Source organism: Panthera tigris, chromosome A3 (assembly GCF_018350195.1).
Source record: "Panthera tigris isolate Pti1 chromosome A3, P.tigris_Pti1_mat1.1, whole genome shotgun sequence".
Classification (NCBI taxonomy): Eukaryota; Metazoa; Chordata; class Mammalia; order Carnivora; family Felidae; genus Panthera; species Panthera tigris.
In genome coordinates this window covers 115,077,773-115,105,057 of record NC_056662.1, presented here as the reverse complement: position 1 = coordinate 115,105,057, position 27,285 = coordinate 115,077,773, and the positions used below count along the sequence as shown (strand labels likewise).

The following is a 27,285-nucleotide window of genomic DNA, read 5'->3' as shown; positions in this document are numbered from 1 at the left end:
ACTTCTGGGAGACCAAGTCTCTGGAACTAAACCCCTTACTCCTCCCCCCACCATGTTTGTCCCCAGCCCACAATGCTGGCCACTCAGTTATTCTGTAACACTCTGGCTTTTCTTTCGGAGAAACAACTTGACAAGAACTCCAGAAAGACAGAAAGAAGGCTTGAGACTCTACCTCATTTTTTAGATAGACGTGGTCCCCAGACAGAGGAAGGAAAATGTTCTGGCTCAGAGCTGGGGATGAGGAGAGGAGGTAAGTGGACTATTACCTGTACAGAGTGTCCTGTATCAGGGGACTTTTCATCCTACTCCTTCTTGGAAGTTCTCCAGTGAGCAGAAGAGCTGTCAATGACCCACCTGGCTGGTGCCTGGGCCTTGGCAGATCTGCCTCAAGCTTCCCCAGGAATTTGGCTAAGCATTCCTATTGCTTAGGATGGGCACGATGGGCAGCCCCGGGGTTCCCTTTAAAGGCTCTGGATGGAGCCCGGTCACCTCAGATGGGACCACAGAGGACCAGCCAAACACCCGAGAGCTACTTCCCAACCCGCCTGGGAAACATTTCATTTTCTATTTGCAGAATCACAGATGTTGACTTTTGATCTTCTCCTCTCTCCCTCTGGAACTAAGATCAGCGATGACAGCTATTTCATTTATTTTTTCTTTTCCCTATAAAGAGAAAAAAAATCAGGAGGGCTCAGAAAGGTTGTTCAAATATTGGAAGAGTTACATACTGGCTACTGGGGCGAATAAGAAAAGATCAAGCCTCTCCATGTGAGGCCAGGGGCAAGCTTCAGAAGGAGTTGAGTGGGGCATCCTTCAAGGCAGTGTTTCTTAACCTTTCACGTGTTGTAAATCAATCACCCAGGAATCTTGTTAAGATTCAGATTCATATCAGTAGTTCTAGGGAACAAGCAGAAGAGGTCCATGCCGCTGGTTCAGGACCACACTTAGAGAAACAGGTGCCAGGGTACTTCCTGTCCCTACCCTGCTCAAGTACTGAAGTGCTGAGATCGATAGACCCTCTCTGCCATCTTCCTGCAGCTGGGTCTGTGCAGGGAAGGTGTTGGCCACACAAGCTTCTCTCAACAGATCCTTGAATATAACTAAAATCCACACTTAGGTTTGTATCCCTTCTACCCCATTTAAACATAAGGACATTCAAATATACACAGATTTCAAAAGAAGGTGTCTGTGGGACAGCATCTGCCCCAACAGGTCACACAAAGACTCTTAATGAAGGGTGGAGTCTCCTTTCTCTCACTCTATTCCATCCCTTTGACTTATCTGTCTTCTTTTTTAAAAAAATGAAATTCAGGGGCACCTGGATGTCTCAGTCAGTTGAACGTCTGACTCTTGATTTCGGCTCAGATCATGATCCCAGAGTCATGGGATCCCTGCATCGGGGTCCACGCTGAGTGTAGAGCTTGCTTAGGATTCTCTTGTGCATGCACACACAGGTATGCTCTCTCTCTCTCTCAAATAAAAACAAAAACTTTTTTAAATGAAATTCAGTTCAAGCATTATGATATTATGCTGAATCTTTTGCCATGCTGTGAATGGGCAAGTCTCTGAAAGTCCAGTGAAAATTAGCTTTTCCCCTTATATGTTTCCTAGTTCCTTTTTAAAAATTTCAAGTTCTATATATTTTGTACACACAGGCTCAACTTTAAGAGAATGCATTACAAGATAACTCAAACATAATACAATGGGTAATTATTGTGCATTAGAAAGTGATTTCTCAGTTTTATAAAAGGATTTACTGTATCATGCCTTCAGGTAGTGAGCGCTTTCTGGGTATTTAAACTATGAAAATCTTGCCCTCAAGATTCTGATTTAATTGGCCTGAGTAGAGACTAGGGCACTAATTTTTTTTTTTTTTAAGTTCGCAGGACAATTCTAATGCACATCCAGGTTTGAGAACTACTAGACTAAATGATGTCAAGTTTCCAACTTTAAACTACTCAGATGACCTAGTGGCCACTTAAATTCAACAGGCATTTTTGTGCACCTGCTTTATTCCAGGCACTCTGTGAGGCTCCAGGGACATGAGTAAATCAGTCCCAGTCCTACCTTGAAGGCATCCACCATCTAGGGGGAGATAAAACATGCAGAACTAATTTTATCTAGAGGCCCCGTAAGCAGTGAAACAGGGAAATGTTGCTGTAACATACAAATAAAAGGAGAGACAGAGATGGGGGAACCTGGTCCTCCATGGTCCTTCCTTTCTTTCCCCCTTCCTCCCAGAAGATACATAAGTAAGGTTCGATAAGAACCCAAGGAGTTATCACCCAGAGTGGGTGATTTCTTTAAAGTTTATTTATTTATTTTGAGAGAGAGAGAGAGAGAGAGAGAGAGGCAGAGAGAGGGAGACAAAGAGAATCCCAAGCAGCCTCTGCATTGTCAGTGCAGAACCTGACGTGGGGCTCGAACTCACACACCGTGAGGTCATGACCTGAGCCAAAACCCAGAGTCAGACGCTTAACTGACCAAGCCACCCAGCATCCCGGACTGGATGATTTCTTAATGGTTCCTGCAAGTGGCCAAGGCTGAGTATGAGATGATTTTCAGAAGCTCTGCTACCAAACTGTCAACTAACTGTAACCACCTTCTCCACTGCTCTCTTACTCCTTTTCTGAACACTTCTCCAACCTCCAGCTTTGGGAGCCCTTCTTCCCAGATGGCCTCAACTGGTCCCCCCATTGCTATACCTCCCTCACCCCATCCAGGTTTGCCTGTCCCCAGATTGCCTCTCAGCAAAGGCAGTCCTGACTCCTTTGCTGTAGACATCAAGTTAGGGACTCTATACCGAGTTATGAATGGCCAAGAGACACATGCAAGAACTCTTGCTTTGTAAGATGGGAGTTTATTACTCCAAAAGCCACTCTACAGAGGGGAAATTCATGAGTGAGATATTTTACTAAAGGCAAAACCAGGTGGCCCCAAACTTAAATTAAGCCACCGAAGAGTAAAGCAAATGGACTTTGGAAGAAAATAGGTTCTAAGTCCGCCCTTTGACCTCACTTCTGGGCCTCAGCAAGTGTGGTCAAGTGAAGTTCTTACACACAAAGGAGAGAGCACCTGCTCCCAGGCAGAGCTGGCCAGAGAAGGAATGGACTGCTTCTTGAGATGGTGACTTTCCCTGGTGGATATGAGGTAAGGTGTTGGGACAGGAGTATTTGAGCAGTGCTTGGGATGTTAACTACTTTTAAGGAGCCTTACAAAGAACTTCTGAAAGTCACTTTTTAACCTGCTTTCACTGCCTTCCAATTCTACAATTCTTTGAAATACTTGAATTGAGTTCAAGAGGTCTCCTGCAAATGCAGGACCTATGACAATCCTGCAAAACAATGAATATGAGCAAATAATAACCGGGACTTTCCTTGAGCCCTGCTCTGTGACACTGATATGTCCCATGGCTCAACCCTCCTGATGCCTCCAAGATGTAGATAGTATTCCCACTTTACAAATAATGAAACTGAGGCTCAAAGATTTGCCCAGTATCCCACAAAGACAAGTGGTTTGAGTCCAGGTTTCCTGACTTTTCATCTGTGGCTCATAGTATGATATCCTGATTTGTATTCTGTTCAGACACAGTAAAAACTGAAAAATTCCCCAGAGTATGTATCTTCAAGAAAGAAAATGATCTCAAAGAAGAAGAAAAGGTATTTGGTGAAATTCGACAATGGGTTAGCAATGCTCGTGAATCACCAGGAGGCGGCAGAAGCCTGCCATCTTCCATGCTTACATCCTTTAAAACCCAGGCGGGCCTGGGAGTCCATACAGTCAGACCTTTTCACTGAGAGCCCTAAAGAAAGAGCAGGAACGCACCAGTGTGGACTGCGGGAAAGGCCAGTCTCAGGCAGTGTGCATTGGAGAGCCAGAGGCATGGAAAAAAGAGCCCTCCCATCTGGCAGGAGGATGCCCCCAGGAGACGTGCAGCAGCACAAGACTCTAGAACCCGCACAGGATTTGAAGACGAACAATCCAAACCTCGGGTCATCAGCCTGCCGTTTTCTAGCTTGAGTCATCGTTCCCCTCTGTGCCTGCTTCTGCATCCATGAAAAGATCATAACAACTGCCTCATAGGACGAGGGGAATAATTAGGGCAACAGCACTTTGCAAACTATAAAGTGTACTTGCAGGTTGCACACAGGTTGGTTCATGTGAGTTCACAGGCTGCTCCCCTGACATCGTCTCTCACTGGCACATGAGCTACTGACAAGGTGGTCATGTGGACACGGGTGCTGGAGGGCTGGGGGAGAGGCGCTGGCTGGCCTTGAGGTGAGAAATAGAGGGAGAAGGGGATGTCCCTTCCCCCATTCTCTGGCAGGGCTTGCCCTGCCTTCAGGACACTCCATCCCATTGTGGTGTGCTGCAAATGGGCTGTCGGTCCCCGGGGGTCCTATGTCCCCAGAGGAAAGCCCTGAGCCTCCCCAGGTAGCAGCTGAGAAAAATTGAGGGTCAGCAATGTGACCCAGCTCCCTCCACCCCAGGGACTGTGGGCAAAGTCCCTCCAGGCCGGATAGCTCAGCACTGAAACACCAGAGAGAGACCACACACCCGGAAGCCCTCTGACGGCTCACAACTCTCTATGCTTCTGTCCAGGGGCACAACCTCAGGTCACATCCATGATTTTATTCATCAGGCCAACAATCCTGAGAGGCAGGTAGGCCAGAATATACCTTTAACCCCATTTTTTAAGATGAAGAATCTGTCAAGCTTAACTGATTTGCCTAAAGTCATACAATGGTTAAAAAACAAACTCAGGACTTGGACTTATGGCCCTAAAGACATCACCTTGCACTAATGTTACCACCAACAGAGACCTTCCATCCCTCTCCATCTGATCTTTCTCTCTTTTTAAATTTCTGGTATAGAGGGGCGCCTGGGTGGCTCAGTCGGTTAAGCGTCCGACTTCAGCTCAGGTCACTATCTCGCGGTCTGTGAGTTCGAGCCCCGCGTCGGGCTCTGGGCTGATGACTTGGAGCCTGGAGCCTGCTTCCAATTCTGTGTCTCCCTCTCTCTCTGCCCCTCCCCTGTTCATGCTCTGTCTCTCTCTGTCCCAAAAATAAATAAACGTTAAAAAAATTTAAAAAAAAAATTTCTGGTATAGAAATCTAAGCACACCATTCTCGACTTATTATCACCATTATCAAGCTGTGCAAAGACCCTTTCTTGTTTGGTTTAATTTCATTGTATTCCACTCCTCCACACCCCTTCTTAGCCCCCAAACTGGCACTCCCTCCAATTCGGTTGGTGGGATGGCGAGTCCATTTGTTCTTTCATTCATTCATTCATTCATTCATTCATTCATTCATTTCGATGCTTGAGCCAGATACATTTCTGACCACCACTGTGCTTGTGATGCTTTTAATAAGTGTTTCTTTTTTGGTATTATTGTTTCAGCCCTAACCTCTGGTCCTTCTTCTGCTTCATTCCCGGTGATTCTTCATTCCCCACTCCTGCCATCCCAAAATATATAACTTGCTACTTGTACCTATTTCATTTGTTTTATTCTTACTGGCTTCTGATTTGTTTTATATTACTCTGGACTGGAATTCTCAGCTTGGAGGCGTTTCCCTGCTCATTTTGTATTATTTGTTTATTTACTGTATATACATGCTTTTGACTCCTGCATCCAAGGCAGTGACGATGATGTTCAGAATCAGTCACTTTAGGTCAGTCCTCAACCGTCACCTAAAGGTCCAAGTTAACTCCTTGTAAGGCTGACAGTAAATCATTGATACTCTTGCCTTGATCTTGATCCTCTGTAATAGTTTTACGTATTCTAATAGTTGAATGACAGAGCAGTGGTGTCCAATGGAACATTCCATGCTAATGGAAATGTTCTATATTTTTGTGCTTTTCAATATGGTAGCCACTAGTGACATGAGGCTATTGAGCAGTTGCAATGTGGCTTATGTGGCGGAGGAGCTAAATTTTAGTTTTAATTAATTTCAGTGAAAATTTAAATAGCCTCATGGGACTAGTGGTTGCCTATTGGACAGTGTAGATCTACTGTATTGCTACCCAGGATGTGGTCCCCAGACCAACAGGATTGCCATCCCCTGGGAGCCTGTTAGAAGTGCAGAATATCAGGTACATCTAGTTCTACTGAATTAGATCTACATTTTAATAAGATCTCCAGGTGATTTTTATGCACACTCAAGTTTTATCCCCCAGATGTATTGAGATATAATTGACATAATAACATTGTGTAAGTTTAAGGTATACAGGAGTGTTGATTTTTATACTTCTATGTTGTAAAATGATTACCACCATAGAGTTAGCTAGCAGCTCCATCACATCACATAATTACCATCTCTTTTTTGTGGCGAAAACGTTTAAGTTTTCCTCTCTTAGCAATTTTCAAGTATATAATACAGTATTATTAACTATAATCACTATGCTGTGCATTATATCCCCTCGAACTTACTCATCTTGTAACTGGAAGTTTATACTCTTTGACCAACATTTACCCATTTCCCCCACCCTCCATCCCCAGTAAACATTTTAGTCTATTTTCATGAGTTCACCTTTTTTAGATTTCACATGTAAGTGGTACACAGTGTTTGCCCTCTCTCTAACTCATGTCACTTAGCATAATGTGCTCAAGGCCCATCTATGTTGTCACAAATGGCAGGATGTCCTTTCTCATGGCTGAATAATATTCCTGTGTGTGTGTGTACATGTTTACATATATATACCACATCTGTTGATGGACACTTAGGTTGTTTCTAATTTTGACTATAGTGAATAATGCTGCAGTGAACATGGAATGTAGATATCTTTTCAAGATCCTATTTTCATTTATTTTAAGTGTATAACCAGAAGTGGGATTTCAGGATCCTATGGTAGTTCTTTTTTTTTTTTTTTTTAAGTTTATTTATTTATTTTGAGAGTGAGAGAGAAAGAGAGTGTGCATGAGCAGGGGAGGGTCAGAGAGAGAGGGAGAAAGAATCTCAAGCAGGCTTCATGCCATCCACACCAAGCCTAACCTGGGACTCAAACTCACGAACTGTGAGATTACGACCTGAGCCAAAATCAACAGTCAGGACGCTTAATTGACTGAGCCACCCAGGTGCCCCTATGTTCAGTTTTCCGTGCAGCCAGTCATACTTCTCCCTCCTTCCTATAGCTCTTATGTGTTGTTCTGATTGTATCGTTTAGCCAAGCCTCTAGTACTCTGCTCATCCACGGGAGGGATAGAAAGTACCTGTGCTGGCAGGGATGCATCTAAACTTTCTCCATGTACTATATTTGCTGTAGGTAGTCAATAACTAGCCTTCATCAAGTTGAGAAAATATACGATTTAAAATTCCAAGGTGTTTATCAAATGCTTTAAATGCACAAAATGCATGACATTTTTCTTTAATGGTAAAAATGACCTTAATAGTTTCTCTTCTTCATATTATACTTTCCTATAGTCTAGAATCAACCTTGCTTGGTCATAACTCTTTAAATACATTGTGGGGTACAGTTAGCTAATATTTTATTTATAACTTTCATATCTATATTCAAATATGGAATAGCCTGATAGTTTTTTGTTTGTTTTTACAATCCTTATCTGACTTTGTAATAAAGCTTACACCAGTCTTACAACAAAGGAGAAACCAGTTTTTAGTTTCTGGAACAATTTATGTATCTTATGTGATTATCTCCTCCTTATAGGTGGCTAGAACTTCTCTGTAAAACCATCTGAGCCTAGGGCTTTTCAGGAAGAGGGAGGTCTTTGATTGTATTGTATTTCTTAGTTGAATACTTATAACTCAGTGTGCTATTTATTCTTGTTCTAATTTTGGAATTTCACATTTTGCCAAAATTATATCGATTTTATTGTCTCCTAATTACAAGTCTTCATAATATTGTTAGTCTAAAACTTTCTGCTGTGTCTGTGGTTTCTTTCAGTATTTATTACAGGTTTATATCTTCTCTTTCTTTCCCCCATTAGTTTTGTCATGTATTTGTCATGTCAAATATTTGTATATTTTATAATCTTTTTCACAACACCAGGTTATTTAATGTCTTATTGTTGCTATGTTCTATTTCTCTGATTTTTGACCTTAGGTATATGTTTTCTTTACTTCCTCCCTCTCTCTCTTTTTCCTTCCTTCCTTCCTCTCCTCCTCCTCCTTCTCCTCCCCCTTCATCTTCTTTTTCTTCAGGATTATTCTGGAAGTTTTTTTTTTTTTTTTCTAGCTTCCTTCCTACACTAAAAAATTAGCTCCAAGAATGTTTCAAAAAGGGGTTTGGGGACAGGCTGTCTGGAGTCTTATATACCTGATACTATTTTTATTTTACTTATATATATATTTTAAATTTGTTTATTTATTTCTGAGACAGAGAGAGACAGAGCATGAGTGGGGGAGGGGCAGAGAGAGAGGGGGACACAGAATCTGAAGCAGGCTCCAGGCTCTGAGCTATCAGCACAGAGCCTGACGCGGGGCTCGAACTCACAGACTGTGAGATCATGACCCGAGCTGAAGCCAGACGCTCAACCGACTGAGCCACCCAGGCGCCCCTATTTTACTTATATTTAAATGGTATTTTAGCTGGATATAAAATTCTAGGTTTGAATTATTTTTTCATCAACACTTTAAAATATTACTTCATTGTCTTGTGTACAGTTCTGTTATTGAGGGTTTGTGTCATTCTTCTTCCTTTTTAGTTGATCTATTTTTTTCTTTATAGATGTTTTGAGAAATTTCCCTCCATCATTAATGTTCTTAAATTTCACTACAATGTATCTAAGTGTGAATTCCTTTTTTATCTATCTTGTTTAATACTGTATCCTTTCAATCTGAAGTTATCCATTTTCATTATTTCTAAGAAATTCTTGGTTATGATACCTTTAAATATATCCTCTCTCCATAGTTTATTTTCCCATCTGTCTCCAAAGTCTATGATCCTAATCACTACACGATCCTTCCTCTCTGAAAAGAGAGTCAATATTTTGTTGCCCTTGTCTGGTTAGGTACTGCCTTTCTCCATCACACTCTGAAAGGCAATGATAGGGTCTAGTTTTCCATCTGTATTCCTAGTGCATCAATGCCCACTGTGTGTTAAATGAATGAATGAATGAATGAATGAATGAAGTTAAGAGAATGGAGGAGTATGAGAGTCCATAGGGCTGGAGCAGGAGGTACTATGGTGTCAGGGCAGCAACCAAGCTTCATGCACCCATAACCTCTATCAGGGTGGCAGCCCCTTTAGCAGATCCCTCCCTGTGTGAATAAGTACCTGGGCCAGCCAGCCTAGCTCAGCCATGCTCTGAGACAATGACTGCCATATCTCAACCAATTCTGGCCTCAAGCTGTACTCTGACAGTAGAGGGGATCCTGAGGTGAAGCTGATCTGACTTTTTCCTGTCCAGCTGTGGGACCTATGGCAAGTTGTCCTGCTTTTTGACCCTTAGTTTCCTTTTCTATAATGTGAGGATAATGACACTGCCTCATCCAGCTTGTAAGGGTATAAAGAGCAGCAAAAGAGATGTTTAAGTGCTTTGTAAGTGTGAAGAGCTGCACGTAACCAGGTGCTGCTATCATCAGGGACATATCACAATGCACATAAGAGCTTCTAGCCCTCAGGTCTGAGTTCTGAAGGGAGAATCTCCATGGTAATATGGAGTCCTGGATTTAATCCTGCTTCCTTGGAGGGGGTCAAGACTCCCTACAGGTCTGTGGCTTTCCACATCATTGGGAAGAAACTTCTGGGAATAAGAGCCAGCTTCCATCCAGATGGAGCAGAAACTCCAGGCTCATCACTCTCCCCTCCTACATGCTTAACCCCAAAGTTCTGCTGTATTTCTCCACCCCATCCCCCACCCCTCCTGCTCCCCTCCTCTGGTCTCATTGAGTTTCCAGTCTGGCATCCGCTGCTTGTAAGAGGACCCCACATCCCTTCCCCTCTGCCCAGCAGAACTTCCTTCACTATATCTACATCTTATGACCCTGCTCACAGCCAGGCCTGTGCTGAGGAATTCAATCTAAGGGTCTCCTAGATAATCTAAGTGTACTCCTCATGGGTTACTTATATAGACAGCCAAAGTCCTAACCAAAGAGAGCACCAGTGGTGGAAATGTCAGGTCCCCTGGCAGCCTGGTGGTCAGGAGGGAGAAGGACATATCCAAACCCCTCAAATAGCCCACATACGTAGTAATGTAGAATCTTGACAAATACTCCCTTGGTTTCCAACATACAGATATTTTTCTCGATAAGACTCTCTTTCCTGGACCTAGGCTACCAGCTCTTAGAAACACCCTCTCTTTTGGCTTCTCTTAATGGCCACTCCCAGCAACCTTTGAAATTTTATTGAGTCATGTGATTTCCTACCATCTCCTTTTTATTTTTAAAATAAGTTTGATGTCCTTTCAATATTCATGCCTTTCTGATCTTCTTTCATAATAGTCTTCCTTTTGTATAGCTTTATTTTAAGAGGCTTTAAGCATGGGTGGGACATTGGATTGGATTATCTTGGGTACCACCCAACTCTGAACTCATTGATTCTGTGAAATTTACAACATAGTTAACACTAAACTAGCAGCCACTGTGGATCACTAATGATTAAACCTTCAATTATGTGGATGGTGCCCTTCTGCTTACTAAGAGCAACTTCTTTGCTCAGTGTCAAGATTAGTTAGTTACTCTGACATTGTCTAATTTGAAAATTCAAACTATATTCCCAATGTGCTTTGGAAATCCTATCTTAGTAATGACAATAATAGATAAAACTCAGTATACCAGGCACTATCCCAAGTACTTTAAATATGTTAACTTGTTTATTTCTCATAATAATATTATGAGATAATTAATATTTTTACTCCTACATTACAGAAGGGAGAACTAAGGCATAGAGATACTAAGTAATTTGCCCAAGATCAGAGTCAGTAAATGATAGAGCTGGGATTCAAACTTAGCAGTCTGGCCTCCTAACTACTACCCATGCTACCTCATAAAGCTCAGAAAAGATTATTGTGTACCCCCTCATATGTAATTATGCTGTCATATCTCCTCCCAGGATACTATGAGAACCCTCTCCTTTACCCCCTTATCATTATAATGCATGTCTGGGGTTTACCTATTACACACTGAAAAAAGAATTAGGAAACCTTTGAAAGAGGTGAGTACTAGAAATAAAGATACTGAAGCTATAGTAAGAAATAGGAAGTAAGCGATGTTTGAGTCAAACTCAGAAGGGTTGGAGGGGGGAGTGGAGGAGGAAAGGAGGGTCTTATCAAGGGCTGTGAAATCGTAAGTGGGTACCATACAAAGGAAGATGAATAGGAACACTCGAAATCATAAAGGTGTCATATTCACCAGTAGAATTTTATTTGAAGTCTAACAGGTGTTTTGTGTTGTTTTGTTTGGAACTAGACAATCTGATTTGGAAGAAATTGATTTCTCAAAATGGATCTGGAAGAGCAAAAGGTCCAAGAATAACTGAGAAGCAATTCTGAAAAAGTAGAGCGTGGAACAACTTGCCCTACCAGGTATCAAGATTTATTATCAAAATATTTCATAATGAGGACAACAGAGTTTGGGCAAAAGGATAAACCAATGGAACAGAACAGAAAGCCTAGCCACTGGCCCACCCATGTTTGGAAACAATACCAGTTACAGATGGTGTTACAAATCCATGTGGAAAGGGTGGTCTATTTAATAAATGAATCCTAGGAACAACTTTGTCCATATGGAAAATACAAAATTAGATTTCTCCCTTAAATCAACCCTATATAGATTAAAGAACTAAAAACAAAAGGAAAAATTTTAAAGCATAAGATGAAAATGTAGAAAAATTCTTTATGACCTTAAGATAAGGAGCAATTTCTCTTTAAAAAAAAAAATAGAAACCATGAAAATTTGATAATTTTGACTACATTAAAATTAACTTCTGCATAACAAAAGGCCACTATAACAAAGTGAAAAACAAGCCATAGCTTGGGAGAAGGTACTTGCAATGAGTGTAATGTATAAAGAAACCTCTCAAATTAATTGGAAAAAGATATATAGCATTGGAAAGAAATGGGAAAAGAATATAAACTATTGATTTGTAGAAGAGGAACCCCAGAAGGTCAATAGAAATACAAAAAGATTCTTGCTTCCACTATTAAGCAAAGAAATACAAATAAAACATTGATAAAATACCATTTACACCTACCAGATCAGCAAAAATTTATGTCGGCCAATGCCAAGTGTTGGCAGAGCTGTTAAATCACGGAAACTCATTCCCTGCTAGTGGGATTGTAAATTGGTACAAGTACTTTGGAAAGTTGTAGGTGGTCATGTCCAGAAATTCTTCTCCTGGGCATCTAGTCCTGTATGTGAGCACAAAGAGACATGTATTAAAATGCTTGCTATAGCATGGAGATCAATAAGAGAATGGATAAGTAAATCATATTACAGTTATACAATGCAATATAGTCTAGCATGTGTCAGCATAGATAAAAATCTCACAATCGGAATGCGAATCTCACATTTCTAAGGGAGAAATTAACACTGCAGAAAATTATGATATTGTATATATACACATACATAGTTTAAAAGCTGGCAGGGCATAATAATACTTTATAATGTTTTTGGATACATAAAAATGCAATAAAAATAGTAAAAAACGTAAAAACACACATGAGGATGATTAACACTGAATTCAAAACAGTGCTTAGGGGCACCTGGGTGGCTCAGTCAGTTGAGCATCTTACTCTCGATTTCAGCTCAGGTCATGATTGTATGGTCTTGAGATGGAGCCCCGCGTCGGGATTGTCTCTCTCCCTCTCTGTCCCTCCCCCGCTGGAACAAGCTCTCTCTCACTCTCTCTCAAAATAAATAAGTAAACTTAAAAAATAAAACAGTGCTTAGCTCTGGGAAATGAGGGAGGAGACGGGCTGGGGACGAGTCCAGAGGGGAACTCCATTGTATCTCTAATATTTGCTGTCTTTGAAGTAGAAAGACTGGAAGCAAATAAGGCAATATGCTCTGCCCACCGAATATCTCTGGCTCTCTGCCTTCCTTGCAATGGTAGGATTGCATGTCCCGTCCCCTCTGAGGTTAGGCATGGCCTGGAGACTTACTTTGGCCAATCAGCTGGAGTGGATGTGACTTATGTTTCTGGCTTCAGGGACCAGTGCATGAAAGTTTTGGCCAACATAGCAGCACGGAGTCAAAGCTTCTCTCTTCCCCAGTCCTTGAGAGGACATGATATCCTCAGGCAACCCATGGAGGACAGGTGGATGAGTAAGAAATGAACCTTTATTGCTCTCAGCTACTGAGATTTGGGGATGTTTGTTAGGACAGCATAACCATGTCTGTCCTGATACAGCTGGGAAGTTTATCCACAGGGGTTCACTGTATTGGTCTCTGATTTTATCTACATGTTGAAAAATTACGAATAAAAATTTTATAGTTCTTAAATTAGGCTGGATTAATCATAGTTCTCAGGCCATAGCTCACTATCTTTACAGGTCTGTGCAAGGCCCCTCTCTTATTGTCTTAATAAGTGCCTCAGACTCTGGCTGGAAGCAATGTGAACCTACAGGAGATGTTGATAAAGGGGATGAGTGATGCGCTCGCCCTCCCAGCCTGAGCCCAGGTTCCCTCCAGTGCTGTGTGCTAGCCTGCAGCATCTCTCAGCAGCTAGTAGGAACCAGAAACCCAGTTGGAAAATCTTTGCTCTTCTCTAGAGAAGTATAAACAAGAATGGTGATGAATGCAGTGGCCCCCAACTGGTGCTGACTCTTTCTGTGGCTTTTGGAAAAATTGTTTTGCTCTTGATTCCCAACTCTCTGATGTGTCTGAAGGGAGTAGACTTGCCCCCAGGCAGTCCCCTTTCCTGCCCCTTGGAGCCAACACCTGGCCTGCATCCCCACCAACCAGCCACTGTGTCCTCAGATACAGGTCTCCTCGGCAAGATATGCTAGGAAAATTTTCTCACCCACATCTTGGCTTTCAGGTTCCTTTCGAGAGCTGCCTGCAAAACCCACAGGGAGTGAAAACCCCGGAAAGAGGTAGGGAGGAGGGGGCAGAGTGCCGTGGAGAAGGAAGAGAAACTCAGGCTCCCGGCCAGTTCTGTTCCATACTATGCAGCAAAACACAAGTGGCCTGAAAGTCACCGTGAAATGCAATGCCTTTGAGAAGTTCCGTGGAAAGAATGATATCATGGCCAACCACTCCCTGCACCCCCCCCCAACCTTTTTTCCAGTGGGAGTGAGAAATAAATAGACTGACACATTTTCCAGTCAGGGAGCAATTCTGGAGAGCAAGTTTACCTTGGCACAGGCACTCAGGTGGGGCTGTGAGAAACCTTATCTGTGCTTGCCCAGTATATGAGGAGCTCTCATCTCCCTGGAGCCTTGGCCACCGTGCAGGTGACCGCAGAAGGCAGGTGAGCATGGTGAACAGCAGGCTGGCCAGAGCCACAGCAGAGTCGGACTGGCCCCAGGAGCGGGCTGTGTTAGGTAAATATTGCCTGTATTTGATTGACGGGCTCATTACTGACTTTGTTGGTTGCCAAGAGAAATGCCATCCAATCCACCGGATTCAACGGTAAAGTTGACATTCCTTAACTCGATGATTCTCAAACTGTAGTGTGCATATGGTCACCTGGGGATCTCGTTAAGTTGCAGCTTCTGATTCAGCAGGTTGGGGCAGGGCTGAGGAATCACATTTCTAACAAGCTGCCGGGCCAGTCTACAGACCACACTGAGAGCTAACAAAGTCTTAGGGTGCAGATGACTGTGTGCATTTTACACAGTCGAAATAGTTACTATTTAAGGAGCTCCATCTTGACTCTGTGACAGGTGCTGGACCAGGTGGTTTCTGGCCTCTAGCTCTTGTCCTCTTCGTGCCAGCTCCATGAGGGAGGTGTTATTATCCCCACCCCTCCTTGACAGGCGAGGAAATAGAGGCTAAGAGAGGTTAATTCGTGCTATATACGTGTCATTTCCAAGAGATTTCATTACCTTCCCTCCCTTCCCAGTGATCTGAAATAACCCGAAGACAAAGGATAATAAACACCCTGTAGTCGGGCTGGGTGATTCTGCCCGTGGTGATTTGCCCTCTTGATACCCGAGAATGAGTAATTCCTTTTGTACAGAATTGTGAGGGCCAAGCACAGGAGTGCAGGAACCCTAGAATTAATATCTGGCCTAGCAAGTCCTGGCCTCAGTAGAGACAGCAAGTCAGAAGGGTGGACAAGCCTTGTTTTAAATCCCTCTGGTGCTCATGTGTTCACCCCTACGACATGCCATTTGAGACTCTTAATACCTGGAGCAGATGCTTTGATGTGTCAGCTTGGAAAGAATGCCTCTTTGCCTCTTAGGACCAGTCAGGATTGCGAGAGGAAAAAAAAAAACTGCCCCAGCCTGTGGGAACACCAAAGTGATGGCAATTATAATTGGACTGACTGACCTGGAGACATTAAATATCTCGAAGCACTGTGATGTGCGCTTACAAAAGCCAGACAGCCTCCAGGTATGAACTTGCATCATGTCCAGATCTTAAGGAGAAAGGCAGCCCTCCTGGCCGGTCCTGGCCAGGCACTATGCATAGCAAAGTGGGGACAATGAGAGACTCCCCTGCAGACAGTCGGAAGACCTGATTTTTGGTGGCCACTCAACAGGTCAGACTCCCCCAGGACGCCACTAGCATTTGAACCTCACCCACGGCAGTTTGGAGATGTGACCATGATTTGCACTGTAGGGTAGGGAAGGCCAAGTTCAGGCCCTCCCAGAGACCGATCACCACTCCATCCTGGGGAGTTGTTACACAGAAGAAAACACTCAGAAAACGCATTGGAGGCCTCCAAAGAAGTCAGATATACTATTGTTGTTTACATATTACATCATTCTAGAGAGCATTTGAGGGAGTTTACAGACACCACGTAAAATAGAACAAAGTTGAAAACAAAATAAGAGAGAATATGGGGGGAAATAGAGGTAAAAGGGAAAAAGCCTGATGTGGTTAATACCTCCTCAAATACCGTGAGGTCCCGTGTCCTTGGACTAAGGCTTCCTCACATCAGGCTCCAACTCCCTAACCTGTAGAGTGAAAGTGCAAAGAAAAGCACCCACGGCACTGACGACGTGCAAAAAAGCAGCAGGACCTTCAGAGAGGTGCATCCATTCCTGGCGCTGAGGGTCCCCAGGGGGAGAATCGGAAGACACAGTGGAACGTCATGAAGTGTGGCCTTGACGCCAGCTCTGTGTTGCTTCGTGGGGATGTTTCCTAGAACACCCCAGTGCAGGCTCATGGACATGACAGTGCCTGGTCCACAAAGAGCAATTATGGAAGAATCCAGAATTGCCCCTGCTGAGCTGGCTTACTTCCACAATAAGAACCTGAAGAGCTGACTTCTAAGGCCCCCTGGGCCCTTCCCCTCTGGAAATCTAAAGTCAGTCTTTTCACCAGGTCTGGTGTCGCCTTCACTCCATGCTTTGGGGAGTGAGCCCCTCGATGTCCCAGCAAACCTGCAGATGGTGGTGGGCAAGTTGAGGGGCACCACAGCCCCATCCCCAGGCTGGGAGCAGTGGTGTCCCCACCATGATCTGTTGGGCACAGAGCAGTCTCCTTTCTGAGAACGAGAACAGGCCAAGGAGCCAGAGGCCCAGACCAAGTGCTGGTCCTAAGCTCACCACTCACTGACTGTCACTGCTGAGGCAAGGCAACTCCTCTCTCTGGGCCTTAGTTCTGTCACCCGCAAATGGAGATGAACTAGCATTTCGTCTGTGCCCTCCCTGAGGACTCCCTGAGTCCGCAGGCCTCTGCGATGCATGCATGGCAAACTGAAGTGAGGCCATAAGTGGAGTTGCAAGCTTTGGGATCTGTGGTAGAAATAGAAATGTGCCACCTGGATCCCCAGCTAGAGGAGGGCCCAGGGCCCAGCTGTGGTGAGTGGGGTCAGCAGACGGCCTCCAGCTGTCCGCTCTTTAAGGTTGGCACCAGCCAAAGACAGCCATCTCTCTCAAGGTCATGCCCTTCCCCGGGACAGCCCACACTGTGGACCCAACAAGGCAGAGGAAAGAAGGCACTGGAATTTTGTCTCAATGCTGGGCATTCTGACAGGTAAGTTTTGCTCCAAAGCTCCCCATAGGATTGGCTGAGATTTGTGGAGTCTGCATTTCCGTTAGACTTCCTTCTGGAAGCCTGCTTCTTCCCCTGCCTCTCCTGGGTGTTGGTCCCAAACTCTGTCTCCACATCTGCCTCTGAAGAACCCATCCACAACAGCATCCAAGCACCCACAGCGCCCAGACTGGCCAGACACCAGGCCTTCAGAACAGAAGCTTGGGCTTCTATGGACCCAAGAGTGAAAGAGAGAACTGGTGTGGAATGTGTGTTAGCATGTGCAGCCATTGCTACAGCTCAGGGGTGGTCATCTCCTGGGAACCCCACCCACCTGAAAGGCCAGACCCCCTTCTCCCCAGACCAGCCCCTTCTGCACTTGGCTTTTTCAGCAGGTGCCGCCAGCTTTGCAATGGCTCAGCCTCAAGAATCCCGTCTTCTCCAATTCTCTTTCTCTTCTGCTCCCACATCCAAACAAGTACTGAAACCTCCACCTTTTGCATTGCCTCTGCCATCACCTGCCCCTCCCGCGAGCGCCAGCTCCCCCTGAGGCCATTGCAGTAGCCTCCTGCAGAACCCCCTCTCGAGCTCACCCCTCCTTTCTGTCCGATGGCTAGCAGCCCACCCCTTGTGGGCTCCTATCACTGCGAGGCCTCCCCTGCTCCCCAGCGTGGCTCTGTAGGAGGAAGAGAGTGTTGGGTGTGTTGAAATCACACCAGTCCCTCACACCTGTTTCCCCCGAAGTCACTGGGAAGTGTTTGTTGCTGTTTGTCACAAATACCCACACACAAACAAAGGTGGTAAAACAATGTGAGGTGGATGAGACGTCTCTGTTTCTATCTGGATTCAGGTCAGTGTGATTTCCCTACCTCGGACCCAGAAGACGGCACTTGTCAGCTTCTGAGGTGTCGCTGGCACATAAGTGCGTGTGCTTGCGTGGACGTGTGGAGCCCCAATGACAAAAGGAGAGCCGGGTGATTCGTTGGCACTGGATACCAGGGTATTGAGAAATACTCTAATACAAATGGCTTTAAAATGGCCACATCGTCGTGTGTAGACGGGCAGGCTGTGCGTGTGGGAGACCGTATACCTGCTGGTGAGGGCTAGTATAACCTCCCTGGACTGCCACAGTGGCTCACGAGCCAGGATGCTTCTAGCCAGGGTGACGGCAAGTACGAGAGCCAGGGCAAATGCTCCAAGAAAGTGCTGGAAAGAGGGAGAGATGGGATATCAACCATTAGACTTAGCGTCCTTCTCTTCTAAGAGAACTGGCTTGGCGTCACTTTCCCAGAAACCCAGAGAGGGCTGCTGCCCTTGTTTTCCTGTTAACAAGCAATACAATGAAGTAATTAATGTGAGTTTCACTTTCCCTTCTCTATACTCTTCCTCTTCGAGCAGATCCAATGGAGGATGATTTAATATCGCACCTTTCTGCTGAGGAAGCCGAGAACTTGCCACTAGTATGTCCTTACTGCGCAGTGAGCTGAGGGCAGGAAACGTCAGGCCCATTTTACGGAGAGTAGACTGAGGCCAAGTGACGAGGCCTGTTCATTCTCTTGTTGAGAATGCCAGACAACATCATAATTTGTAGTGATTATGAGTCTTTGTAGTTTCTTCTTGTTATTTTTTTTTATTAGTGAAAAACATTTTATTGTTGTTCGAAAACATTGTTTGGAAATGTTACCCAATATACAACTGGAAATCAAAGCCATGAATAAGAAATATGTGCGAAATAAAATGCAAGTCACTATTAATCTGCTTGCTATAGAGAACACTTAAAACAAAATACATACACATTATACCACATTAACTCTGATGTTGTAGGACCTATTTCTATCATTAAGATGAGCTTTTTGTAAATTTGAAAACATACTCTGAGGTATAGAGGGAGAACATTCTCCCTCCCCCTCTGCCAGGGACGTTGGTATCTATTTTGTTAAATTTTTTAAAATTTTATGTTTTTAGTTTACATCTGTATAGTTTCTTCTTTTTAAATTGAGGAATTATTAAGCATTGTGGAAGGTTGGGGTCCTGCAGATGAAAGCAATAAAACGAGAATGACCCCTGTGTAGGGGACCCTCTAGGGGGAAACTGGAAGCAAGGTGAGTCAAGGCTCTCACTGGTGCCTCTCCAAGCACTCTGCAATTCAAAAGAGCAGGTGGCTGCGAGTGAGGAATGCTGCCCCCCCCCCCCCCGCCCCGACAAACTCCAGAGAGACTCAAGCACACATAATGCCCTCTCTAGCTGTTTTCAGTAGTAACATCAGGGGCATTTAAGCACGCATCTAGCTAGAAAACAGTCTTGGGAGAATCTCCTTGCATCTTTCTCATTTGTTTCCCAAGAGAAGGCCTGGATGAAAAGGAATGAGGTAGGGCAGGTGGGGAGTGCAAGGCTGGTTTGCTGCAGCGGTGCAGGCTTCAGAAGTCGGGGTGGAGGGTACCCAGCTGCCCCACCGTCCCCAGTAGCTGACGCGGCTCCTGCCTGAACCCATACTGTACCAGTCCACATGCTCACGAGGCTAAGAAGCCCTGTGTGGGAGCCTCTGCTGCCCCGAGGGCCTCATTAAGCATGTGAAAAGGCATATGGCCTTTCTCACTGTCAAGGCTTGTCGTCGGCTTTGCTCAGGCTGCTGCAGGACTGCTCCGCTGGTGCACACCTGGGCTGCCTGGCCTGGTTTGGGCCTGGGCAGGTGCACTGGGTGCCTGGGGCCCACTCAGAGGAGTCCCCGTCAGTCCAAAGCTCTGTACCTTCTTGGCAAAAAGGGAGAGGGAGACCCTTTCCCCCCTCGCATTGATCACTGGGTTTAATCCACTAGAGTGCTGTTGCCAGATGACAGCTGGGGGCAAGGATTCCAGTCAGATCCCTCCAGAAGGAAAGCCCCCTGGCTGCACCCACCCCTGCCCTTTGAGTTGTTCACTTCTTGCTCTGTCTTACCCTGGCATGGTTTCCCCGCAGACTTCTGCCATCAACCATCACCAGTCTCTGTGACCACGGAACTCCCTCCTCTCACCCATTTACCCTGCCCGAAATGCCATTGTTCCACGGAGGCCCTGGAAGCATTGTAGGTGTCTCTCTCTCACCATAGTGTGAATTTATGTGTCAGGTCAAGTGTGCTTACCTTGCAGCTGCCTGGATTAGGGATTGGAAAGACAGATACTCAGTAGGAAAGAAAAGCACGTTTTTGGAGCTTGCAAGGCTGTTATGAAGGGAGCATGGGTGTCTGGAGATCAGTGGGCGCTCGGGGTGGGTCAGAGAGAGGTGTGAAATGAGAGGGAGTGGAAAGGGGAAGTCTCAGAAGACACGGTTCACATAAACTCAATTTGACCTACTTAACACTTCTGCCTGGGCCGCCACCTAACTGGAAAAGAAATGCTGATGTTAACTCATTGTAGAGGTGAGGGACATTTTCCTGCTAGAAATTCTGTGCACAGTCCATTCTGCAGAGTGCAAGGACCCTTACTAGCCAATAGGTTTTCCATTCAGCATGCACATTTGGAGTGGTGGGGGGGCTCCAGTGCTCCTTCCCAAGATAAAGATTCTTCTGCTCACTCCTAGCTCCCAGCACACCCCTGGCACTTTTTCACCCCCGGGGCCTTTATTTTTGCTGTTCTTGTAGATAGGATTGCCCTTCTCTGGCTTCTACCCATCCTTTGAGGCTGGCTTGATGGCATCCTTTCTCTTTAGCTTTTCCTGATACCATTCATTCATTCATTCATTCATTCAACAAACATGTCTTGAGTACCTACTATGTGCAAGGCACTCTTCTAGGTGATGACGTCGAGCAGTTAACGAAACAGACTCAGTCCTTACCCTTACAGAGCTCATATTCTGGTGGTCAGCACCCCTCTTCCCAAGAGGAAAGGAATCACAGCCCCCACCATGGTCACTTGTCTCTACTGCAGTGGTTATCTTATGGTCTTAGAGGGGGCTGACGTCTGGTCCTCCTAGTCTCCCCAGTGATGGATCCCATGCCAAGCACCAGAGGCAGCCCTCGATTTCTTTATATTATATAAGGAGCTCAAGGGGAAAAAATCTGGTAGGATAGGCAGAGGCGAGGGGGCTTATATGCAAACTCATATGCAAAACTTACATGCATGTGTGCCGTTTTTCCTCAGCCTTATGATTGTGTAAGGTATAACTAAAGTAATTTAAGGAATTTGTCTTAAAGCTGTGTCGGCCTGGCAGATACACCGTTATCACGTAGAGCGTGTTTATTTGGGTGGCTTTGAGGGGTGATGGATTTAGGAGAGCCCAAATTCCCCTAAGTGATTCCTTGGAGCCACCAGCAGCTGGCACACGGTAGGTGCCTAAGGCCTGGTTGAATTGCTGCTGAAAAAGGGCAGGAAAGTGTAACATGGACCCAGCTATCTGATCCCGAGGCTGGGCACTCTGTGGGTGTGAAACACACCTAGGGCTCCAGCGAGCTGGTGTGAGCTCGGGTTACAGTTGGCACAGGAGGTCTGAAGGAGCTCTTCGCTGGTGCATAATTCACTGCTCCTCCACAGAGGGGCCACGGGTGTGAAGCCAGGAGGGACGCCGCTGCCCCTGGAGGAAGCAGGGTGACATCCTGTCTACTTGAAAAGAAAACCGAAAGTCCTGTCCTTCACGAGAAACTATTGTGTTTTCCTAACCCACAGGTATGCCAGAGTTTCTCTGGTCCAGAGTTGTGGGTGACATAGGGGGAGCTGGGGGGAGGGGCAGACAGGGGTGTGTGAAGGGAGTTTGGATGATTCCATGGTCTGTGCTCTTTGTCTAATTCAGGGAAGGTAGCAGCCTGCTGGAGCCCACCCCAAGGATCCCTGTGCTATATGATACATGTCCTGGTGAGAGGTACCTCTTTTCTGGCTGTTAAAGTGCATTCCTGTGTAGATGTGGAAAGAGAGAAAGCACGCTAGAGCCAGAGCTAGGATCGGAATGTGAGCATTTCCTTAATTGGACACGAGTGCCTTGAACTGGCTCCAGTTTTAGTGTTTTCTTTCAAGAGCCTGGACCCTAAAGATTCCATAGAGTTTTCTTTCTCTAAAAATCCCCTTGGTTCAAAGGCCCCTTGATAGAAATAAAGAAAACGCCAGGGCCGAATCTCTTTGATATGTGGGAAGGCAAAAGCTTATGGGCTGGCAGATCCCAGCCTTCTTTTGGGGGGTGGGAGGTGGGGTGAAGGGATTCTGGGTGGAAAGAAGGAGCCCCCCCCCCAAGATAGCACAGTGCAAGAGTACCCAAACACTTTACATCGAGCCTCAGAGCCCTGATGATAGCATGCAAAGCCCTTTCCCCTGAGCATTTATAGAGCAATTTCTCTTTGCCTTATTAGTGTCCTGAGAGCTAAAAAGATTCCTGTTGCCTGCTTTATTGCTTTAGGAGTCTGGGACTCCTAACAGAGCAGTCATGCAATGTGCCTGAGAACGGACAGCAAAGTGAGTCAAAGGCTAGAGGATTTGGTCTGGTGGGCTTGGGTTGTTTGTGCATGGACTGATTCCCTGACGGCTGAGGTGGGAAGCATGCCCACACACAGGCCTTGCTCACTTGTCATGTGTCCAGAACACAGCTGGACATGTGCTGCGGAGCACCGAAGACTGGAGGAACTCTTGGGGGCGTGAGGGGTGACGTGGGGACACTGGGGCCACCACAGCCCCCACCAGCCGGAGCTTCACTGCTTGCCTCCATTGTCTGTCCCACCCGGAGCTGGAAGCTTCAGTCAAGGGACTCCAGGGGAAAATGGGGCAGTCCGTGGTTGAACTGAGTGAAAAACCAAAGCAGATGCAATCAACTCTGCTGAACCCCATATTTCCCCCCAAGCACCTTAAAAACAAGCCCTGTATCTGCTCAGTGCTTTCCAGCTTACCAAGTGTTTTCATAACTCTATCTCGTTTCGTCCTTACATCAACCCACACACATTCTTGCCTTTCAGATTTCTTATGTACTCAAACGAGTTTCACTGAAAAAATTGGCTAGAAACTCCCCTTCTCCTACTCACTTTTTTTTTTTAACCCCACGCCTTTGACATATCTTTAAGAAGCTCCCAGATTCCCAGGGTGGGTGGGAAATGTTTTTATTCCACCAGCCCTACCCCACTGGATGGACTCCAGTAGTCCTGGTCTTTGCCATTGGAACTAACATTGTAATATTCAGTTTGTAGTTTCTCTGTTAAAACAAATCAATGAAGCCACGAGGGCCAGGATGAATGTGGGATTGTGGGGAAAACATAGGCTTTAGAACCAACAAGACCCAGAGTCAAATTCTGGTTCAGCCATTTGCGAGCTGTGTGGCCATGGCCCGCTTAATCTCTCAGAGCCTCTCTTCCTTCATCTGACAAATGGAACAGTGCCTATGTCTTAAAGTCATTGCGAGGCACAAATGTGCATCTGAGTGTACTTAGCTGCTTCATGAAGTCCCTTACGGCTAACCAGAGGCACCACTGCTAGGCAAATTGCATACAATACTGTCTTTTTGCAAGGCAGAGGGGGGATAAAGCATGGAACCAGATTGCTAAATGAATTTAGATGGAGACTTTTTAACTTAATGACTAATTGGCTACGTGGCCTGCATACCTGGCACAGTGGTGCCAGAGGGAACTCGAACAATATATAAAGGAATTCTTATTTTAGGCGTGAGAGAGAAGGAGCCGGGAAACTGGATGTATGCGATGTTGGAAAGCAAGGCAGGGCTGATCACACTTGGATTTCTATTGACGCAGAATTGCACTGGGACCCGTGAGTTCCCGGGGACAAAGGTGGAAGATGGAGGGAGTGCAGAGGGATGTTTAGTTCACTGGGCTGCACATAATAGAAGCTCAGTGAATGTCAGTTGTGGGCTGATGTGGCTTGGAGAGTCCAGGTCCTGTGTTTCACTTCTGCTGCTAACTTCTCGGCAGAGGCAGCGCAAGACATAGGGTAGTAGTGGAAAAAGCATTGGCCCAGTGTCTGCAGGCCTGCGTTCAGGTTCCATCTACACCATTCAATAGCCTGGTGACCTTGGACATGGTCTTAGGTGTCTTAGGTGTCTTCTCACCTGTAAAATGAGGAGACTGGACTTGGTGATTTGGAAGGTCTCTTAGCTCTAAGGTTCTGGGGCTCTATGTTAACTTCATTCACTGGTGTTTCTGTTTATTTATTCGAAGGCAGTAGGGACAGAAGGAAGATATCCTATCTCACAGGATATTGGGAAGCATGTTCAAATACCCTGTGTCTTTCCAGAGCTGATCTAGAGCAAAGTAGCGGAGTAGCTGTGTGATCTTTGGCAAGTGCCGTAATTTATTCCAGTCTCCGTTTGCACACTGTAAGCTAGGGACTGTATGTAGTACTGTGGTAATCTTCTTACATTCTTCCGAAAGCCGAGATCATGAAAATGCTTTGAAAAACTGCAAGGCGCTACAAAAAGTATTACGATCGAGAAATGCCATAGTTGTTATGCCGAAGTTTAGCCCCTGCCTCCCATATTTTCATGTGAATGAATGCACCGCTGTGGCTCCAGTGGGGAAACAGAAAGTGTAGATTTGGGGTTCTAACCCAAGGCTTGCTTTCCATTCCAACTTACTGACAAGAGGTAAAGTTAGTCAAAATGGCATAATACAAAGTTTCCTCAAGAGCAGGCATCAGGTAGTTAGTTACCTGAAGGTTCTCCAATGTAGGAAATTTGCAGGAGGCCAGACATCTGCTGGCAGAGGCCTTACTTCCCAACCTCTTCAAAATGAGGCCATTTTGACACTTTAAGGGTGTGTGTGTGTGTGTGTGTGTGTGTGTGTGTGTGTTGCAGGGGTCGGGGATAGCTTTCTGAGTAAAGAAAACCTCACAAGCAGTAATCACAAACATGTAACGTGGCACTGTTGGTATGTAAAAGTGGTGAGTCAGTCTTTCATCCCAGGTCTTGCCAGGGATTGCTTCCGGGGAGAAATGGCAGGGGGCATTGGTTCTGCTCTCCCAGGGCTTACCTCAGGCCTTGTCAAGTTTCAACCTGGAAACCAGCTCTCCAAGCGTTGGCTTCTCCTTTGGCTGCAGAGATGACAACATGTCACACCCAGCCTTCCAGAAACTTCTCCACCTTATGCAAAAGGCATGAACGCCTCCCCCCGCCCCCCCCCCCCAGCTGTTAGCAGTAACCCCATACTGGAGCATCTCCGCTTAGCACCTGTCCATAGAAGCATCGACCTCCATCAGGACACTACCTGGAGAGGAGCAGCATGAAGGTGGTACTGGGCAGCATAAATCAATTTGTGATTTATCTTACCGGGTGGAGTCAGGGTGGGGAGAAGCTCCTGAATTTCTCTGGCTGAAAGGAACAGCTTGTGGGGAGGGGCTTGAAGCTGTGTTTTCATAGGAAGTACACTGTTTATAACTTAGGTTGTATATATATGAGTGACTAAAAATAGCAAAGTTATTTTTATTTGGGCTTCCTCATGGTCCTGCCACTGTTAAACCCACTACCTTTCAAGGAGCTGACTTCAAAAGCACATTCAATTTTGCCAAGTTTTTGATAGCTCCCCCTTCCTCTTCTTCATACACACACTTCCTCAAATTCCCTGTACACATATAGATCAGGGTTCTAAAGCCATTTTACAGGAGTTTTTGAAGCAGAGGTGTGAAGCAACGCGCTCCAGCCACAGAGGGGCAGACTCCCATCCTGGCTGTGGGGACAGCGAAGCCTGACCACCTGGACAGACCCCTGGAGTTGTAATTCTTGCGCAGCGTGGGAGGGGTTTGGCTGAAGCTCTTTGTTTCTGCTCTTTGCAGCAGATCTGGGAGCCAAGGATGGTGGGATGGGCTTGCGCAGTGCCCACCTGCACCCCATGCCCCGCGCCACGGTGTGTGTAGGTGTCCAGTGGAAAAACCCTACGACGACACCACATCCTTTCTCACACAAATAAAACCCTCCACGGATCTGCAGGCTGCAAATCAGTCCCTCGCAAGCTAACTCCTCTCCCCAGCTTCGCGTCCCCTCCCACCTTCCCACCGCCTCTTTTTCAGCGGTGCTCTAATCTCCACGCAGCTTGCCAGAGATGGAAGGGACGCGCCTCCCGCGCAGGGATCGAGGTGTCGCGGGAGAGGCCTAGTTTGGGGGCTGAACGCCGGAAGAGGAGTCCCGAGTTCTGGGTTGGGGACGAGGAGAGGGTGCAAAGGAGGTCTCTGGAGCCAGGCATCCAGGGTCGAAGGATGGCGCCCTCCTACCGCGCAGCGAGGCCGCCGAGCGGTCACGTCCGGAACCCGCCCAGCGCCCTCCTCTAGCCCACAGTCCTCCTCCCGGAGCGCCCAGGGGACTTGCAAGGAGGGGGGCGCGGAGAGGGGCGCGGACGCTGGCGGGTTAGTCGGCGGGAAGCGGCGTTGACATTGAACTCCCACCCTGGTGCGTGCGTGTGTGCGCGCGCGCGCGTGTACTCGCGCGTGTGTGCGTGTGTGAGTCGTGGGGAGGGAGGCCGGCTAGAAGCAAACCACGGCCTTCGGGGGAGCTGAGCCTGAGCGCGCCCCCGAGCCGCCGCCCGCGGGAGCTGCGAGAGCTGAAGCCATTCATGATTTTGGTGACGTTATTCCAGGAGTGGGTGAGAGGGGGCGGGGTCTCCCGGGGCCGAGCCACGCCCCCCGCCCCTATAAATACGGCTTCCCGGGCTCTTTGTGGGGCCGCGAGCTCGGTGGAGAACCGAGAGCTCCGTGTGCTCTGCGGACGCCGCTGTCAGCGGGGCTGTCTCCGGAAGGCGGACCCGCGAACGCCTAGTGCTTGCACTCGGCCGCCGGCCGCGCCTGTCTGCGCCCCTGACACCCTCACTCGGGACGCAGTGACCGTTTTTAAGTCACAAGGGCGTGGGTCAGCCTCCCCTAGGACTTCATGTCTGTATATTTCCCCATTCACTGGTGAGTATCCTGCGCCCTCGGCGGGCATCCGTCTCGCGGCCATGGCTGCGGGGCCCGGGCTCCTGCTCCTGCGGGCTCGGGTGCGAGGGCAGCAGGCGGCACGGACGCCGGCACTCGCCCGCCTCCCAACCCGTGCAGGAGTCAACGTCAAGGTTGCAAAGGTGGGGGTGGGGGGAGGGGGTGCCGAGAGCATCCAGACAAAGGGAGTGAACTCGAAGCCGTCACTTAAGTGACGGCTGCGAGGGTGTATATGTGCTGGCAGTGGGGTGGGGGTGGGGGACCAGGAATCAAGCTTGAACCCCGCTAATAAAACCCTAATGCAGAGGGCTGCAGGAGGCACGCGCCGGGGCCGGCGCAGGGGGCTCCAGCTCTCCCCGGGCCCCTCCCCTTTTTCTTTT

The 27,285-nt window shown here is 46.7% G+C and overlaps 1 protein-coding gene across 3 annotated transcripts in view; it reads left to right on the top strand.

The window, feature by feature from the left end:
• Positions 1 to 27,285, top strand: part of LBH (LBH regulator of WNT signaling pathway) — a 74,553-nt gene that overhangs the window by 21,214 nt on the left and 26,054 nt on the right. The window contains exons 5-6 of one of the 3 annotated variants that reach the window (XM_042982232.1): positions 185 to 250; positions 11,370 to 11,663. In XM_042982232.1, the coding sequence (XP_042838166.1) occupies positions 185 to 250; positions 11,370 to 11,452 (149 nt within the window). In that variant the 3' untranslated portion in view covers positions 11,453 to 11,663. Of the gene's footprint in view, positions 1 to 184; positions 251 to 11,004; positions 11,116 to 11,369; positions 11,664 to 26,665; positions 26,888 to 27,285 lie in introns of those variants that run through there. The other 2 variants (XM_042982234.1, XM_042982233.1) reach the window with 2 other exon arrangements.